The sequence below is a fragment of the Colobus angolensis genome, unplaced genomic scaffold (genome assembly GCF_000951035.1).
Source record: "Colobus angolensis palliatus isolate OR3802 unplaced genomic scaffold, Cang.pa_1.0 Scaffold55, whole genome shotgun sequence".
NCBI classification, from domain to species: domain Eukaryota; kingdom Metazoa; phylum Chordata; class Mammalia; order Primates; family Cercopithecidae; genus Colobus; species Colobus angolensis.
The window spans coordinates 7,738,197-7,755,967 of record NW_012119043.1 but is presented as its reverse complement, the minus strand read 5'-3'; the positions used below and the strand labels follow the sequence as shown (position 1 = coordinate 7,755,967).

Here is a 17,771-nt window from a genome sequence, read left to right as displayed (position 1 = left end):
GGTTGCTTGTGAACACCAGCGTTTGGGTCATGGGAGGCTGCCAAGGCTGGGGGAGAGGGACCAGGGTGGGAGGGCGGCAGAGGAGGGGCTGCTCACGGAGGCCTCTCCTCCCAACTATAGGCCATGGCGGAGGCTGGCCCTTCTGCCTGGGGGAGCACCTCAGCTGGCCTCATGTGACCTGCTGGGACAGGTACCTCCCAGTCCAGAAAGGGATGAGCACACCTCCACAGCAACATTCAAAGCCAAGGTTTGGGAGTTCCTGCGGCCTGCCCTGCTCCCTGACTTGGCAAACCAAGCCAGATGGTGCACAGGGGAAGGGTGGACCAGGGCCCGGGCCATAACTCTAAGTGCTGTCTGCAGGGACTCGGGGGGCGGGCCAGATGGGTCTGTGGGGGCTGACCTCAGACCTCTGAGGCTATGACCTGAGTGTCAGAAGCCACATCCCCCACTGTGGGCCTTCTCACCCTCCTGGTTCTTCCTCCGGATGCCAGGGACCCAGCATGTCTCGTCTGGACTGGCCTGTCTGGGAGCGCCCCAGCTATGAGGTTTGCAGGGAGCTCCTGAAGACACAGCTGTGCCCACTGCCGCTGAGACCCGGGTGAGGTGGGGTCCTTTGGAGCCAAAATGGCTGGTGGCCTCCAATGGACTCCCAGACCTCCTTACATAAGAAAAGCTTCTGGGAGCCCTGGTTATAGGAAATCCTCACCCCACATACCTGGAGGTGTCCCCCAGAGGCAAGTCGCCAGCCCCAGCTGAAAGAGGCCCCTGAGAGTGACCCTGCAAGCCTGCACAGGGGACTGCCCTGTCCTTGGCTAGGGACGCAGGGTAGAAGCCCCGCCCTGAGCAGTGTCTTTTATCCTCTGCTGGTCCTCCCGGGCATGCTGTCCAGCCCTGGCCAAGACCTCTCTCCTTCAGTGCTCAGTGTTCACAAGGCCAGTTGGAGCCCAGAGACTTCTGATGGCAGGCTGGTGGCCCACCCGTGTGGCATGGAGTGAGCTGTAGGCTGTTCCTCCCGGTCACGCCTTGGGGCGGGGCAGTCACTTGCCTTCTCTAGTTTCTGCTGCCCCATAGACAGAATCATTTCAAAACCAGAAGTGCGCGTCTCAGGGGCTAGCCAGCTTCGGCCAGGGCCAGCTTGATCTTCTCCACCCCTCTTGCTCTTACAAAATTAAGCAACACACAGGCTGTCTGCTGGGCGTGGGGTATCCCGTCTCCTGATGCTGTCGTCCTTCTCCCCATGATGGTCTTCCCCCTGCCCTACTCTGCCTTCCTTCTCTTCCAGGGACTCTGCACATGGCCATGGTGGTCACAGTTTGTCCTTCCTTGGGGTTTCTGCCCACGTGGCCCCCTTTCTGAGCTGTCTCTTTTCTCTATTGAAGCAAAGGTCCTTGTACCTGCAGCCATGAAGGCTGGGTGGGCACAGCTACCCGGAGGGCTTCTGATGATCCATGAAGGCTGGGTGGGCACAGCCTCCCAGAGGGCTTCTGATGACCCATGAAGGCTGGGTGGGCACAGCTACTCGGATGGCTTCTGAAGACTGAGGCCTGCCCCCATGGGCGCCACTCTCCCTCCTTGGCAGGACTGTGTTTCCTTCAGGAGGCTGAAAACTGCCCTCGGCAGGCCTCGCCGGGACAGCTGGCTTGGCGGAGGAGATAGAGACTGTGTTCCTCTAAAATGCAGGTGGCAAAAGATCTCAGCGCGGCTCCTCAGGCTACCCTATGGTCAGGCTCTGGCGGACACCTAACGCCCCTGGTGGGCACATCTGCGGGCAGGTCTGGAGGAAAGTTGTGGAAGGCCTCACCAGTGACTAGAGAGGTGAGGGGCCGCTGGCCCTGGTGGACTTGGGGAGGGTGGATCACGGCCCGGGCCATGAGTGCTGTGTCCCGCTCCCAAGCTGGCTGAGGAGAAAGGAACATCTTGGGGGCTGTGTCTGATGCATCTGGGTCCTTGCCTGTTCACACCCGGCCCGAATGGGGAAGGGAACCATGGGGTTTTAATTTTCAGACCAGCAGCAGTAGCAGAGAGGGACAGTGGCAGACTCAGAGCTCTGGGGACACCACGCCCTTGCAGCTGGAGGGGAACTGGCTCTGGGCCATCTCTCAGCACATGGGGGCACACACAGTCGAGTGGCAGGTGACGCTGAGGGGGGCTTCCTTTGATTTCCATCATGGCCACAGGGTCTGGAGTCTTCACGGTCCCAAGTGGTTCCTTCTTAGAGATGGCAACACTGAAGAAGATGCTGGAAGCTGTCTCTGTTTGGTTTTGGTGATGAGAAATGAGGAAGCGTCCTGAGCGGGGAGCTGGCTACATTCTTTCTTTTCCTGGAGAAATCTTTCCATGATGGGAGGCCTCTCGGCTGCTACGGCAGAAAACCATCCAGCCCTCTCAGCTCTGTGTGTACCTGAGAATACATGTATCTCCCTTGTTTTTGTTTAAAAAATAATCCAAACTTTCCAGGAAGGTACTTCATTATTCCACAGGTTTGCAGAGTTAGTGAGTAACAAAGAATCACTTCAGTAAATGGAAAAAGCCACACTAAGAACTCTAAAACATCAGGAAAGGTCCAGTGAAAATGATAATGAAATCTTAACTGTATTATTACACTTTTCACAGGACATCAAACCGTAGTGCTGATGGTTTTGGACTCTTTTTTTAAATAGAAGTTTTAAAAGTAAATGTTCACCTGCTGCCAAAAGTGGAAATAAATATCCAAAGGAGATGTTTATCTAAGTCTGCTTTTCTATAAATTTCTACGTACAGTGACCTGGTCCAATTCTTCTGCGCACACTGGGGCTGGTGACAGAGGAGCCATATGACAGAGGAAGCAAGAGGTGCCGGTGGGTCCTGCCACCCGGGACTCAGAGACACGGAGCCCAGGCAGCTCCCTGAGGTGGCCCGTGCAGTCATCTACATTCGCCGGGGTGTCTCCGCCGGTCCCAGCCTGCACGTGAAGAGATGCAAAGTGAAAAAGGAATTCAAGGGCAACATGGCCTTCTTCCCATTCAAGGGAGCGCAGGGATAGGTGGCTGAGATGGCTGCTGGGGGCCGCAGAGAACGATGGGTGTTCCCTGCATGTCTTGCCAGTCAGCGGCACTGGGGTCCCTACCAGCAGGGCCACACACACAAAGGGAGGCCCCGGACACTGACTCAGTCCTCAGCGGGGCCCACAGGCTCAGCACATGCAGCCTCTTCACCCAGGGGCTCCGTGCAGGTGGCGGCTGGTGTGGATAGAGGGGGGATGCCGGTGAGGCTGCGGAGGCTGTGGGGGTCAACTGGGGGGACAAGGGTCAGCGACTCGACGCTCAGCGTGTCAGCCGTGTCCTCGCAGAGCAGGGAAATGGTGGGCTGCTGGGCAGGGACGAGGCTGGGGGATAGGCTGGCTGTCTCCACGGCTGCGCTCCTGGCCACGTTCTTGCTGGGCTTGGAGTCTGCTTCCGTTTCGTTGACGATTACCAACTGGTCAGGAAGGTGAGGCTTAGGCAGTTCTGGAGTCAAGGGGGCATCTGGATTGGGGGAGAAAAACCAGAAACACACTGAGCCCTTGAGACATCCCGTTGCGCTGTGCCCTCTGCTCCCATCCTGAACCATCTCATCCCTGGTGAGCTAGGTGGGAGGTGGCTGGCTGCTGTGAGGGCTCAGCGTGGCTCCACTCACTCCTTTTGGGGACACAGAACCTGCAAAATCCAGTCTGACCTAGGCCTGGGGAAAATGTAGCAGGGCCTAGGGTTACCCTGACTTGTGATATGAGGGGAAAATTCAGGGCCTGTGCAAAATCAGCATGTGGGTTATGAAAGCACAGTTCCTGGGTGCAGAGACCTGGCTGACAGGATTTATGCGTGGGCAAATCTCAGGCCTGCCTGATAGTAAATACTTGTTTAGGAAGTAAATGGGCTTGGGTGGGCTCGAAACGTCAGGCCATTTCCAGAGCATACATTTGATGACATTTACCCAAGAGGAAACCCACTGCAATATTTAAAAGAAAAAAAAGAAAGAAAAAAAGGAAATTCTGTAGAACTTTTCAGCTTGCAAAACCAAAACAAAACCTTGGCCTGCCTCCTCCTCCTCCTCAAAGTGCTGAGCCAGCACCCACCAAGGGGCTGCTGTGGTTACTCAGGCCATTACTGTTCCGAGCTTCCCGGCGGCGGCCACTGAGAAACCACGCCAGGACCAAGGCAGGCGAGGTTCCACCCAATGCAGTTATTCTTAGGGCAGCAATTTCTTTTCTTGGTGCTTTATTTTTTGGCAGGGTCTCACTCTGTTGCCCAGGCTGGAGTGCAGTGGCGTGATCTTGGCTCACTGCAACCTCCACCTCCCGGGGTCAAGTGATTCTCGTGCCTCAGCCTCCCGAGTAGTTGTGATAACAGCCGTCTGCCGCCACATCCGGCTAATTTTTGTATTTTTGTAGAGATGAGGTTTCACCATGTTGGCCAGGATGGTTTCAAACTCCTGACCTCAAGTGATCCGCCCGCCTCGGCCTCCCAAAGTGCTGGGATTACAGACATGAGCCACCATGCCCGGCCCTTGGTGCTTCTCAAAATCCTGCAGACACACGCTGGCCCATTTGCCTTCCAATGATGAACCTGCCTAAACAGAAACACCAGATGCAGCTGGAATTCATTGTGGAAAACATCTTCCAGCACTTCAGATGCCGGGTGTTTAAGCTAAGAGTCTGACAGCAGCCTGGGGCCCGGGAAGCATGGTAGAATTTTTTTTTTTTTTTTTCAACGTGATTCCAGTTTCGTTTTTTATTTTCTAAGTCAGGCCAAAATAAAACAGAACAGCAAATGGAACATAAAGCAAAATAATGGAAAAACAAAGAACGAAATAAAAGCAGGCAGCATATAGAAAGGGAAGAGGGAGAGGAAGAGAGTTCTCATCACAGAGCGAAAGCACGAGAGACAGACTGGATCTCAAAGCACACACCAGCATTTCTCCCCACAAGACTCCGGGCAAGAAGAACTCTAAAAGGTTCCGATTCATTTCATTTCTTTTGTCTGAGACGGGGTCTCACTCTGTCACCCAGGCTAGAGTGCAGTGGCATGATCACAGCTCACTGCAGCCTCAACCTTCTGGGCTCAAGCAGTCCTTCAGTACTTACTGCCTCAGCCCCTTGAGTAGCTGGGACTACAGGCCCGTGACACCACACCCGGCTAATTTTTAAAATTTTCTGTAGAGACGGGATCTCGTTACATTGCCCAGGTTGGTCTGGAATTTCTGGGCTCAGGCAGTCCTTCTGCCTTGGCCTCTCAAAGTGCAGGGATGTGCACAGGTGTCAGCCACCGTGCCCAGCCACCGTGCCCAGCCCAGTTAGATTCTTCCTAAGGCCTTTTTTTTAAAAAGAGAGAGAGAGAGAGAGAGAAGATCTAGAGGAAACCATTGCATGAGGCTTTGGTCCTCGCTCTGGAAGGGTGGCAATGGGCATCAGTGAACACTAGTGGAAAAAGTGATTTGAGGTGTGATCTGAGCCCAGAAATGCTGAGTAAACACCACATGCGAATTCTGGTTTCTTTGAATTTCAACTAATTTGCTCCATTCAGTAAGGAGGCTTGCGGTGCTGGGCTGGTTTCAGCTCAGGCGTGCGCCCTGACCTAGCACGATCTGCCTGCTGTTCCTCAGAACCTGTGGTTCTCTGAGCAGGGCTCACCTGCTCTGGTGGCCTCTGCCCTCGCTTCAAACGGGCATGAGCAGATCTATGATGAACTCACACACATGTGGATCCACACGTAAGTTTCGCTGCTGAGGAGGCAGTTTAGAAATGACTAATTCCCCAAATGGTACTGTCCTACCATCTGGAGACAGAGTAGCCAAACGTTTCCTTCATGTTTTCTTAAAATTTCTATGTAAGTGTTTTCTCTCTTTGCTCAAGTCTGCATGTGCATGCAGATATTCAAAATGCTGGCCAACTTCGTTCTCTGCTCCTTAATGGGGTATTTGGTGATGAGAACAATCAGGGATGTGGAAACCTTGTAGGCAAATACATCAAAAAGAGTAAACCAATTAACAAACAACAGCACGCGCACAGAACTGTTTCTTCTTCAGGAAAAGGACCAACAATTTTTATTAAAAGGGTTGGTTTTCCCCCTAAAGGTAGCCTCTTTTTTAATAGGAAGAAAATAACCCCTTCTTACTCACTGCCTACGACATGGCCTTGTTGTTGTTGAAGAACTGTTTCCTGAACTTGATCTACACATGTATCCAACCAAGGGAGGTAAAAAAGGAGAACTCTGCCAGGTTTTCACTGGGGGGGGAAATTACTCAGTGAGGACACTTTTCATTTCCAGTCAAGCGCTGAGCTGCAAAAGTTACTGGTGAAGCCCTGGCTTCGTGCTTGCTGGTGTTTTGGAACTCGAGGGCCACAAGTTGAGGCCAGGCCCAGGAAATGAGGGATTTGGAGAAAAGTCTGACTTCCAGGCCATGGGCTGGGGAGACAGAGCCGAGGGGGTAATGGGACGTTCAGGAAGGCCATGTTTCCACGAGCAGTGGACAGACCTCCCGTGGCTGTGGCCTGTGAGGACACCAAGGCAGCAGGTCCCCCACATGCCTGGCCAGCACCTCTGAAACTGATCTGCAGCTCTAGGGTGGAGCCTTAACATATCCTTGTCAAGCAAGTGGTGACTTCCAGCAAAAACTTGGATTTGTTGTGCTGGGCTGGGAAAAGGTGGGGCTGAGTGTTGTGGGGAAGAAAAGGATGGTACCTGTAAAACAAGTGCAGGGCAAAGCTCAGAGAAAATAGGATTTCAACACAAAAGAAGGCAAAGGCTCCCAGCAGACAAGCGCAACGGCCAATGGAGAAAAGCGCATCAGAAACCAGAGAAGAAGCGTCACAGGGGAGGCAGCAGGGACGGCCCCAACAGCGAGCCAGGCTGCTGGGTGGCGGCCCACGAAATAGCCTCATCGCTGTGTGGGTGCTACTCAGAAAGGGATATGGGGGGACCACATCCATCCATGTGTCTATGAGGGAAATGGCTCTTGGCCTCTGGTCAAAACAGGACTGAATTTGCCACTTATCTTAGAGCAAGGCCAGGGGAAGAAAGGAAAAAAGAAACGAGACTTCTTGGTTGCTTTCTACAAATTCTCACTTCGCCAGCCAACTGCCGCCCAACCCCCATGGCCTAAACTGCGGGGACCCCTGGGGAACTTGGTGGGAGCATCTGCTTCTGGCCTGGGCTGAGCCTGACGCTGCTGCACACTTCACAGAGGACAGCGTTTCCAGGCTGTACAGGTCTGGCTCAGAAAGACCGCCGTGAAGGTCAAGGGCCGGGGATCTGGTTTTCACATGAGGTGAGGCCAGAAAGGGAGCAGGGAGAGCCAACTTTGGGGGAAACTGGGGAAGTGCCGCCTTGGCAAATGGCTCTGTGCTCAGGCCCAGCTTGGCCCACCTTGCCAGCGTGGACCCTGCCGACTGTGGAAATGCAGCATGGCGAGTGGACGTCGCGGCCCGAGCGGCTCCCAGGGGAGACCTGCCTGAATTGACTGTGCGTGAGGTGTCGTGGCAGCCGCCGTTCGGAGCACTAAACCCAGTGGCCGCCATGACTGTCGGCCTCCGACAGGCTGAACACTCGCCGGCGTCCTTTCCTGCCACTCCTGACTAGAGGGAAAACACAGCGACAGATCATAGAAAGCCTTTAACAATGGGACGGCAGAGGCGACACGGAGGGGACACAGAGCAGCAGTGGACGCTGAGCACTGACGGGGTGGGGGTCGTGGGGCAGTGCCCAGCATGGGCTTGTGGCCACTGGAGCATGGGGCACTGGCCCCCCATGCAGAGAAGACACCCCCCATGCAACCCCCAGGACGAGGCAGGGTCAGGATCACTCAGAACCAAGTTGTTCACTCGTGCATCTTAATCGGGTTGGGGCAGAGAAGGTGGGGTCCTGTTGGAAAGGAAAGACGGGTTCATCCGCAACATCTAGTCTCGGTCGGAAGCCTCAGGGGATGGAAGAACAGAATCACCTGTCAGTTTTAGACGTGGCCCAGGAGTTAGGACACGAAAACCCTGCATCCTCAGGACAGTGTGAGGAGGGCAGGGTGTGTGGCCGGAGGACTGGTGTCAGACCAGCTAAGTGAATCAAGCAGATTTCTGACCCCAAGTGAGGAGGTTCTTGGTGTTACACGCTGACACCAACAGCACAGCTCCGAGTCCTGGGAAAGCTCAGATGCTCGAGGCGCTCCACGAGCCTCTCCCTCAGCCACCTATCTGGGCAGCGACTTGGTGACCCGTGCCTTTGAAAATCAAGACTGAACCACAGCAGGAGAGCTGAGACCAGGTGCCAGGTGGCCGAGGGGGGCTTCTAATTGGCTGAAATAAAAACGTCAGGAGCATCTCACTGCGAAGGGAGAAACCACACTCTCAGAGACAAAGGCAGGTGAACACAGAGCTTGAAAGTGACACCATAGAGCACTACAGTGTGAAGGTCCTTAGGTACCACTGGACTAGACACTGAAAAATGGCGAAAATGGTAAAGTTTATGTTATCCGTAGGTTACCACGATAAAAAAGGATGATGCCACAGAGAAAACTGAGGAGAAAAGGGAACATATCTTACTTGGGGTTTCTATCCTTAAAACTCCAGCAGGACAGTGGTGACCGAGTTCAGTGGCATGTGGGTGGGTTTCAGGCCATCTGACTCTCAGTTGGCCCAAATGGGAGGTGTCGTGGGGTGAAGGGGGCTCATTTGGACACAGGCACAGGGGTGGGTCCAGATGGGAGGGAAGCCAGGGAAGCTCCCTGCACTGGGCTGTCAACAGCAGCCAGACCCGTCTTTCTTTCTATAAAACCTCAGGGGACAATCGAGCTGGCCATGACTCATAACCCAATGTGGTTTTGTTTGTTTGTTTGTTTTGAGACAGAGTCTCGCTAGGTTGCCCAGGCTGGAGTGCAGGGGCGTGATCTCGGCTCACTGCAACCTCTGCCTCCCAGGTTCAAGCAATTCTGCCTCAATCTTCTGAGTAGCTGGGATTACAGAACGCCTGCCACCATGCCTGGCTAATTTTTGTATTTTTAGTAGAGATGGGGGTTCACCAAGTCGGCCAGGCTGATCTCGAACTCCTGACCTCACATGATCCACCCGCCTTGGCCTCCCAAAGTGCTGCAATTACATGAACCACCACACTCGGCCCTTTTTGTTTTTTAAAAATGAATGTTTAATTACACCTACTACGTGCTCCCCCAAATTAAAAATAAATAAATAAGCAGGCTGACATTCACGCTGTGGTCAGTTTTGAACAAACGGTTTTCTGTCTTCCCAATGTAGCTCACGTGGAATGTATGTGAACTCCAACTAATCTGGAGCTCAGAGGTGTGAGTGGGTTGTTAAAGAAACTCACTGTAGGCCAGAGTTCTTATCTGAGGAGATGGTTTTCCTATCAGCATCTCACCCAGACAGTGTGAGTGTGTGTATGTGACTAGGTGCCTGTGTGTGTGGTACATACATTTGTATGTGTGTGACTGTGTGCATATACGTGAATGTGGCTGTGTATTTATGTGTGACTATGTAAGTCCACTTGTATATCTGTGACTGCGTAAGCATGTGCAGTTGCATATGTGTGACTGTGTATGTGTGTGTGACTATGCATGCACATTTGTATATGTGAGTGTGTATGTGCAGTGGCATGTGTGTGACTATGTGCATGTATGTATGTGTGGGAGTGTGACTAGGCATGCACATTTGTATGTGTGAGTATGTGTACTGGCATGTGTGTGACTGTGTATGTATGTGTGACTATGCATGCACATTTGTATATGTGAGTGTGTATGTGCAGTGGCATGTGTGTGACTGTGTATGTGTGTGTGACTATGCATGCACATTTGTATATGTGAGTGTGTATGTGCAGTGGCATGTGTGTGACTGTATATGCGTGTGACTATGCGCATGTATATATGTGTGAAAGTGTGACTATGCATGCACATTTGTAAGTGTGTGTATGTGCCCTGGTATGTGTATGACTATGTGTGGGAGTATGACTATGCATGCACATTTGTATGTGTGAGTGTGTATATGTACTGGCATATGTGTGTGTGGGAGTGTGACTATGCATGCACATTTGTAAGTGTGGCTGTACGAACATGCGCACTGGCATGTGTGACTGCGTGTGTGCAGAAGTGTTACTGTGTGGGTGCACAGTGGTATCCCAGAAGATATTTCTAATGTTTTCCTGTGGCCCCACATGTGGTTCTGAAATTGGGTAGTTTTTCACTTTCTTGCTGTATATTCTTTGCAAGTTCAGCTTCTCAAAACCATAAAATGTTTAAGGGGAAAAAATGCTGATTCCAACCCTGCAATTTTCTCACTAGGGGCTGGCTGAGGCCTGCCAGGCTAGCTCTGCTGGATGTGTGGGCGACAAGATGCCTGGCTCCTGGACACGTCGTGGGGAGGGTGTGGGGCTCTCCCCACAGAGCACTGGAGGATCTCACCGCGCTTCTCGAAAGGACTGGCCATTAAAGTGCCGGGGCACAGTTACTCGGGTCATCAGGGAGTTCAGTGTCGACTCTCCCTTTGGTCTGGGGCCAGCACTGAAAGAGCCACTCCAGGGCTCCCATAGCTCTGCCTCTGGTGTGCAAAGGAGGCTCAGAGGCAGGCGCTGCACACAGAGGGAGCCTCCGGGTGACCAGGGAGCCAGTGATCCCTCGGGGCTGTCCCCTTCCCCCTTCCGGCTGAGAGTCCCTCGCCTGTGCTGGGCCTGAAGCTACCACTGGGCCATAGGCTATGGCCCTGATGGGCATGGGGACTATTCCTCAAAGCTGTCCTTCCCCTGCCCACAGTCCGTCTGCATTTGGGAAGACAGAATGTACAGGCAGACCCCAGGGAGATGGGCAAAAGGAATCCACTGGTCTCCAGGAGATTGTGGTTTCGGGCCCTGGTGGACTCATGTGAGACCCAAAGGCCACCTTCCTCATGGACCAGGGCCTCGCCAACCCCTTGTCCCCCGGCTGTCATCTCCAGCGATGCCACCTCTGGGAGCCTCCCGCAGCTGTTCTGTGTCAGCTGTCGGAACCTACTGCACCTTTCCTTTGTCACAGTTTGTAACTGCACGTGCTTCTGGGTGGCCACCTGATAGGCCTCAGCCACCCCGCCTGCCTGTAAGCTCATGCTTTTTGCCACACTGTATCCCGAATGCTGTGCACAGTAGGGACTTATCCTAATCCTGCTTCCTTAGAAAAAAATAGTTCAGTGAGACAGGCAGTGGAGTGCCCAAACCCAGGGAAGATAAGATGCAGGGAGATGAACCACTAAGAGGATGGAAGGCCACGTGTGGGCCGGGTGGGTGGAGAGACCTCTTGGATCAGGTCTCAAGTCCACAAAACCAAGAGGACAGCCTGAGCCTAAATCCTGGGAGCGAGACTGAGGTCCCCACAGGAAGGTGAGAACATGTTTGGGATAAATGTGGGGAGTTTTCAACCCCAGGCAGGAGACCTAAGGTCCCCTGAGCTAGACACAGGGTGGAGGCAGAAAACCCAATTGAGCATCAGCTTGTTTCACTGCCTCACGTGGGATGAACCCACGTGGGCTCCCTGGGGTCCACTTTGCTACCGATTTTAAGAAAGCCCCAAGCCTTCCTCCCACAGGGGTTCACAGCACCCAGCCTTCTACGGCTGGGGCTGCACATGTTCGCAGGCCTTCACGAGTGGGGCCGTGGCTTTTCACTTGGACCCTAGAGCGGCCATCCATGTTGGAAGAAGAAACACATTTCATGGGCTGCCTCCAACCAGGATCCAGACTGGGGCCTGGGTCTCTGGGACACCCTGGAGGTGCCTGAGACAGTCTTGGAAACTGCATCAGATATTCTGCTAGCTGTTTCAGAAGGTGGGCATGGGCTTTAGGGTTGCCAAGGCTAGGCTTCAGATCCTGGCTCCTCTGCTGGCTAGCTGCATCCTCTGGGCCAAGTTGCACAGCCTTTCTGGGCCCCTGTGTTTTCTACTGCACAGTGTGAGGTGGAGCGTGGCAGGATTTAACAAGGGGACATCTGTGAAGTGCCTACCAGCATGGTGTCTGGCATAAGGGGGCTCAATTTCAGGAGTGCCCACCTGGGACGCCACATAGCAGGTGCACACTGAGAAGGCCCTGCTGTGGCTACAGCAGGAGCCCACGCTGATTGGTGGGTGCCTGGGCCACACTAACTGTCAAAACAGCATGAAGGTCACTCCCAGCTTTCAACAACTTCCTTGAACAATTCAAGTGTTCAGAACCATGGGCCAGAGCTATGGAAAACTGGGCCTGTCTCATCACTCAGGGGATGGCATATCTTGCGTACTTTCCCAACCAAACACCTGGCCGTGCAAAGTGTGCTTTCAATGTTAAAGGAGGGCCAGGTGTGATGGCTCATGCCTGTAATCCCAGCACTTTGGGAGGCCGAGGTGGGTGGATCACTTGAGGTCAGTAGTTCAAGACCAGTCTGGCCAACATGGTGAAACCCCATCTCTACTAAAAACGCAAAAATTAGTTGGGCATGGTGGTGCGCATCTGTAATCCCAGCGACTCAGGAGGCTGAGGTGAGAGAATTGCTTGAATCTGGGAGGTGGAGGTTGCAGTGAGCCAAGATTGTGACATTGCATTTCAGCCTGGGCAACTGAGCAAGACTCTGTCTCAAAAAAACAAAAACAAAAATGAAAAAACAAATCAATGGCAAAGAAGCCACTGGGGTTTGCTAGTTCTGACTTCAGAGGGTCTGGCAGCCGCTCTCTACAAGGGGGAGCTTCCCGGACTCTGGGAGGCTCCATAATCACAGAGACGGGAACGCTTCTGACTTAGCACTGTGCCCTCAAAAACCACTTTGAGGACAAGCTGCCCCTTGTGGGGGCTGCAGCTGTCTTCTGCCGTCTAGGCTGATGGCAGTGGGCAGTTAGGATGAATGAGCTTGGAGGAGAGGTCCTGGCCCACCCTGCTGCCTGGCTGGCCCTTCAAGGATGTCATCCCTGGTGGATCAGGGCCAGGTCCCTGGTGGGTGGAAAATAGGGTGAGCGAGCCATGCAGGGCGACCTTCTCTCATCAGAAGCCTGAACGCTGGGCCGCACTCTGAGCCGATGTCAAATCAGGCAACTGGCAGAAGGGCTCCCATCCCAACAAAGCCGTCTCCCTTCTCCTGCCCTTGACTTTCTCTCCTCTGCGTCTTGGTGGAACAGCAGGCAGATGTTGGAGCCATCTGGTCAGACCCATTCCTACAAGGAACATGGACAGTCCATATGCTTTGTTCTGGGTGGACTGGGAGGGAGACTGCAGGCTGGCCTGGAAGTCTGGCCTCAAGACAGGGAGGAGCTTGTGGGCTCTGATGTGCTCTCCTGCCAGGGATCAATAGCTGCGTCCTGAGGCATCCGTAAGAGTAAAGCCCAGGCTGCCCGCCGGGCCTGGCCCTTCATCAGGTGAGTTATCTCAGTGTCTGCAGAGCCGGACAGGCAGGCTGGGCCTCAGGCTTTTACTGTCATGCTGCATAAAGAATGGGGACCTACACACTCGTCTCCGCAGGCCTGCTGGGGACGCACCAAATGGCAGCAGACACCTCGGAGGTCCTGACTCTCACTTACCGACTGGGACTGCCTGGCCACCTGACAGCCAGGCTAAGAGCCCCTGGATTTCTGAGATGAGAAGACACGGCGCTGGTACCACGCAGGGGATGGTGGGGGTAGGGACAGAGGGGCTGAGGGAGGCCAAGAAAAAAGAAACTAGCACACGCTGCAGACACCAGGCCCTGGGAAAGTGCAAAGTTGAAGCCTCAGGGGTCACATTCAGGTGGGCATCCATATACAGAAGGTCCATTTTTGATCATTTTTGATACTGTGGGTCTTTGCTTGTTTTAACTTTAGGCAAAGAAGTGTATGGCTCTTTGCTCACTTAGCTGTTGGCTATACGTTCTTAAAAATGACAGAAAGGTGACTACAGCTACAAGGCGAAGGAAGCTTTCATTCCCAGTGCAATGGTAAATACGTGCGTTGGGGTGCCCATGCAGACGCAGAAGTGCGCACACGCAGGCAGGGGGTGGATGCGCACACAGGCACATGAACACACAACCCTGCACGCCCACCCCTGAGCAAGCATGAAACCGGGATCAACAGGGCTACTGAGGACGCGCCTTAGTTTCTGAAAGAAGCTCTGCCGGAATCTCCCAGCTACAAGCCTGGCAACAGTGGTGGCATCTGCTTGGATGTGCAGCCAACCTTAAATTGGGCTCAGAAACAGCTCACAAGGGGTGGTCATATCCTAGAGCAGGTGCCGAGTGGAAGAGGATCTCTCAGTAAGGTGGCTGTGGGGTGACCTTCCTGCCTGGGCCTTGTCAAGTCAATACGAAATGGAGGTAACGTTGTGTGTGGACGGGAGAGACACAGGTGGGTTGGGGTACTCTGAGCCACAGCATGAACTGGAAAGGCAAAAGCTGGAAGTGCCAGAGAGAGAGAGGTGTAGGTGCCCAGGGAGATCTTGGCTCCTGGTGCTGAGAGGATGGTGACCAAGGGCCCTCGACCTCCCTGGCTCTGCAGTGGCCCGTGTCCTCCTGCCATGATCCATCAATCCAGAACTTAATGAGAGTTGTGCCAGGTGCCCCTGAAATATGATGAGTGAGGGCTCTGGAGGGGAACTTGCAGGAACAATGAAGGATACTGAGGGTCCCCAGTCAGAGGTGCAGGCAGTTGATGTGACCCCCTAGACCCATGGTGGGGGGATGCTGCTGGGACACAGAACACCCCGCTGGCTCAAGGCCATGGATGCTCATCTCTGCTCCTCTGGCTACAATTTGGGGCCATGTTGTTCCAGAGGCCTGGTGTCTGTACTCCCCCACATCTCATGCAGTGAATAGCTCACGGCAGCCGAGAACGAGGAGCCGGGGCATGTCCCATTCCAGGCTGACTCCAGGGGCTCCCATTCACTCCCGGGTTCCCTCTGTGCCATGTCTGAAGTGGAGTAAGTTGAAGGATGGCAGGATACGACTTCATCACATCCTACCAAAGAGTGGCAAAGTGCATGCCTACTCGGACAACCGGACCGCACTACATTTAAGGATAAAACTGGTATGTTACAGAGGAAAAAAAAAAAATTAGCAGGAACACGATTCTTTTCCCAGACTGCAAACAATCCCCTCGGGAGACCCCTCCTTGTGACACCTAAGACTGTGGAGGTCATGATGGGGTGGGTTTAGGTACAGCAGGCCTGCTGCCCATCAGCTCTGCAGTCAGTGACAGCTTCGGTGGGGACCGGCCTGAAAAAGGAGCAGTTCTTCCCCATCTGGGAGCTGACCCAGCCCGGGAGGGAACATCAAGTTAGAGGAATCTCTAGAGGCTTCAGGTGCAGATCACCTGAGTGGCAGCATCCTTCAAGTGCTGTGACAAGGAGGACCTGGAGGTCAGGGGTTTTGGTCATGGCGAGGGATCGCGGGGTTCTCCCAGTGTCCCCATATCACTGAGTCACGTGGCCAGTACCTGCTGGGCTCTGGGCTGTGGAGGGGGTGGAGGACGAGCTGGTGCCTCCCGAGTCGCAGTGGCTGGTGCTCCCGCTGCCGCTGGGGCTCCCGCTGGCGGAGGGTGGCGACTGCGAGGACAGGGACGGGGAGCTGTGCTGGTTTATGCACTGGGCCACGGCGAAGCCTGCAAGACAAAGTACCAGGTGACCAAGTGGAAGCAAAGAGCAGGCCTGGGGGCCTCAATGTCACGGTTCCACTGAACAGCTCAACCTCAGTTCCTTGAAAGTCCTGCTCTGTTCCCTGGAACAGGCTGACCTCACTGGTCATGGCCCCTGACCCAGCCACATTTTGAAGCTATTTCAAAGAAAAGTTTATTTCAAGGAAAAGAGTACAACCAGCCACAGAGCTGAGTGTGGGGCCATGAGTCGTAAATCCGAGTGCCTGACACAGGCTCAGCAGCGTGCCAGCTGTGCCTTTGAAGAGGGACATGCAGCCTCGTGGCAAGTTCACTCAGGGATGCTACATGCCCTCATGGTAGAGTCTCAGGCCTCTGCTGATGGTGCTCAAGGAAGGGCACTGGACCTACGCTCTGAAGTCATATCCGGGCAGGAGGAGAGTGCCCCGTACTCTCCTTCCAGAGAATTTGCTCTGCCCTTCAGGTTCTGGGGAAGTCAGGTTCAGGAACAATGAAAGCTCTGACAAACAGCTAGTGATGACGGTCTCAAATGGCCCTCAGCATCTCCGGGACCTGGAGGCTCTGTCTCCCCAGCTTAGGGCTTAGCAGGACTCTTCTCCTGGCCATCAGGGAGGGGCTATTTGTACTCAGGTTCATGTGAAGCTGTTTTCATCTAAAGATCAGCTCCTTAAAAGGCAGGGGCCCTATTTATATCCCTAGTTGGGTTTTGGGGGTGACATAACAAGCACTAACTATAATGGCAAGTGCATGGGGCCCGGTGGGAGCAGGGTATGTCTCCAACCAAGGCAGCCATCCTGAGCACCAGCTCCTCTTGCATGGAGGGTATTTCCTGCCCGTACCTACCGCAGAGGTCTGCTTGTGGAGAGAAAGGCAGGATGAATGTAGCTGGAGTTCTCAGGAAGAGGCACAATGTGATATATTGTGTGTGTGTGTCGGGGGCCGCTCAGATGAACTACGGCAAACATCCGGCAAATCCAAACACTGGGCAGGAAGATTCCTTGGGGACACTCAGCCGCAGCCTCGTGGAACCAGTTTTATAGCTGCTCACTTCTTAATCACTTAGAGCGGTAAACCCCCCAGTTTACAAGCTGTTTACTTGCCTCGAAAATGAATTACCCCTTAACAAATCAAAATGTCAAGATGGCTTTTCCCGAGCCGCCTATTTATCACGGCCATGAACAGGCCAGCCACGGTCGTAACAGAGTTGGGATTACACCTTGTATGCTCCCGACAACGGCCCCGGCCGGAATGGATCAATGACATGGCTGTTGCCGAGGTGGTCACAGGCCCATTCGAAGAAGACATGTCTTTTCTCCTGCCCTCTTTAAAGCCATGGTTTATCACAGCATCATACACCTGGTTTATTATCAAAAGACATCTGCAGTGGGACATGTAGGGTAGCAGATGAGAAGCTGGCACCGCAGTCAGGATGCTTACATTCTTTTATTTTGGGAATGGGTTGGGATCAAGTTATAGCTTGGCAGTAAAATCTGCATGCACTGAGTTAAACAGAAAAAAAAAAAAAAAAATCACCAACCTCTGATCCCACCCATTTGCAAGGTCTAGCTGAGCAGAGGTAACTGAACACATCTCTCCCTCACCTGCTGCTACTACAAATTCCACTTCCCTCCTTTCCACTCTCTCTCCCTTTGCCAGTGGCACTGAGACCAGAAAGCCACAGTGAGTTTTGTCTTTTTTTTTTCTTTATTTTGCTGGATGCCCAAGGCCCCCCCACCTGCAATTTCAAGGGGCTTTTCCCCAAATCAAGGTGGCAACACATCAGAGAATCAGGAGGGCACTGGACAGAATTTAGGATGGACGCCCATGGTCAGAGCGCCCTGTCCTCTGTCCTCTGGTTCCCGCTTCACCCCAGCCAAGCAGTTCTTTTTTTTTTTTTTTTGAGACGGAGTCTCACTCTGTCCACCAGGCTGGAATGCAGTGGCACGATCTTGGCTCACTGCAAGCTCCGCCTCCTGGGTTCACGCCATTCTCCTGCCTCAGCCTCCCTAGTAGCTGGGGCTACAGGCGCCCGCCACCACGCCCGGCTAATTTTTGTATTTTTAGTAGAGACGGGGTTTCACCGTGGTCTCGATCTCCTGACCTTGTGATCCGCCCGCCTCGGCCTCCCAAAGTGCTGGGATTACAGGCATGAGCCACCGCGCCCGGCTAAGCAGTTCTTGATGAACTAGTTT

The 17,771-nt window shown here is 53.6% G+C and overlaps 1 protein-coding gene across 1 annotated transcript in view; it reads right to left on the bottom strand.

Annotated features, from left to right (window-relative positions):
- Positions 1-855: 855 nt before the first annotated feature.
- The window catches only part of CLEC16A (C-type lectin domain family 16, member A), a 233,890-nt gene continuing 216,974 nt past the window's right edge, over positions 856-17,771 (bottom strand). Inside the window, exons 22-24 of the mRNA XM_011961399.1 lie at positions 15,403-15,567; positions 1,529-3,503; positions 856-1,438 (exon numbers count right to left, since the gene is read on the bottom strand). Of these exons, the coding sequence (XP_011816789.1) occupies positions 3,148-3,503; positions 15,403-15,567 (521 nt within the window). The 3' untranslated portion in view covers positions 856-1,438; positions 1,529-3,147. The remainder of the gene's footprint in view (positions 1,439-1,528; positions 3,504-15,402; positions 15,568-17,771) is intronic.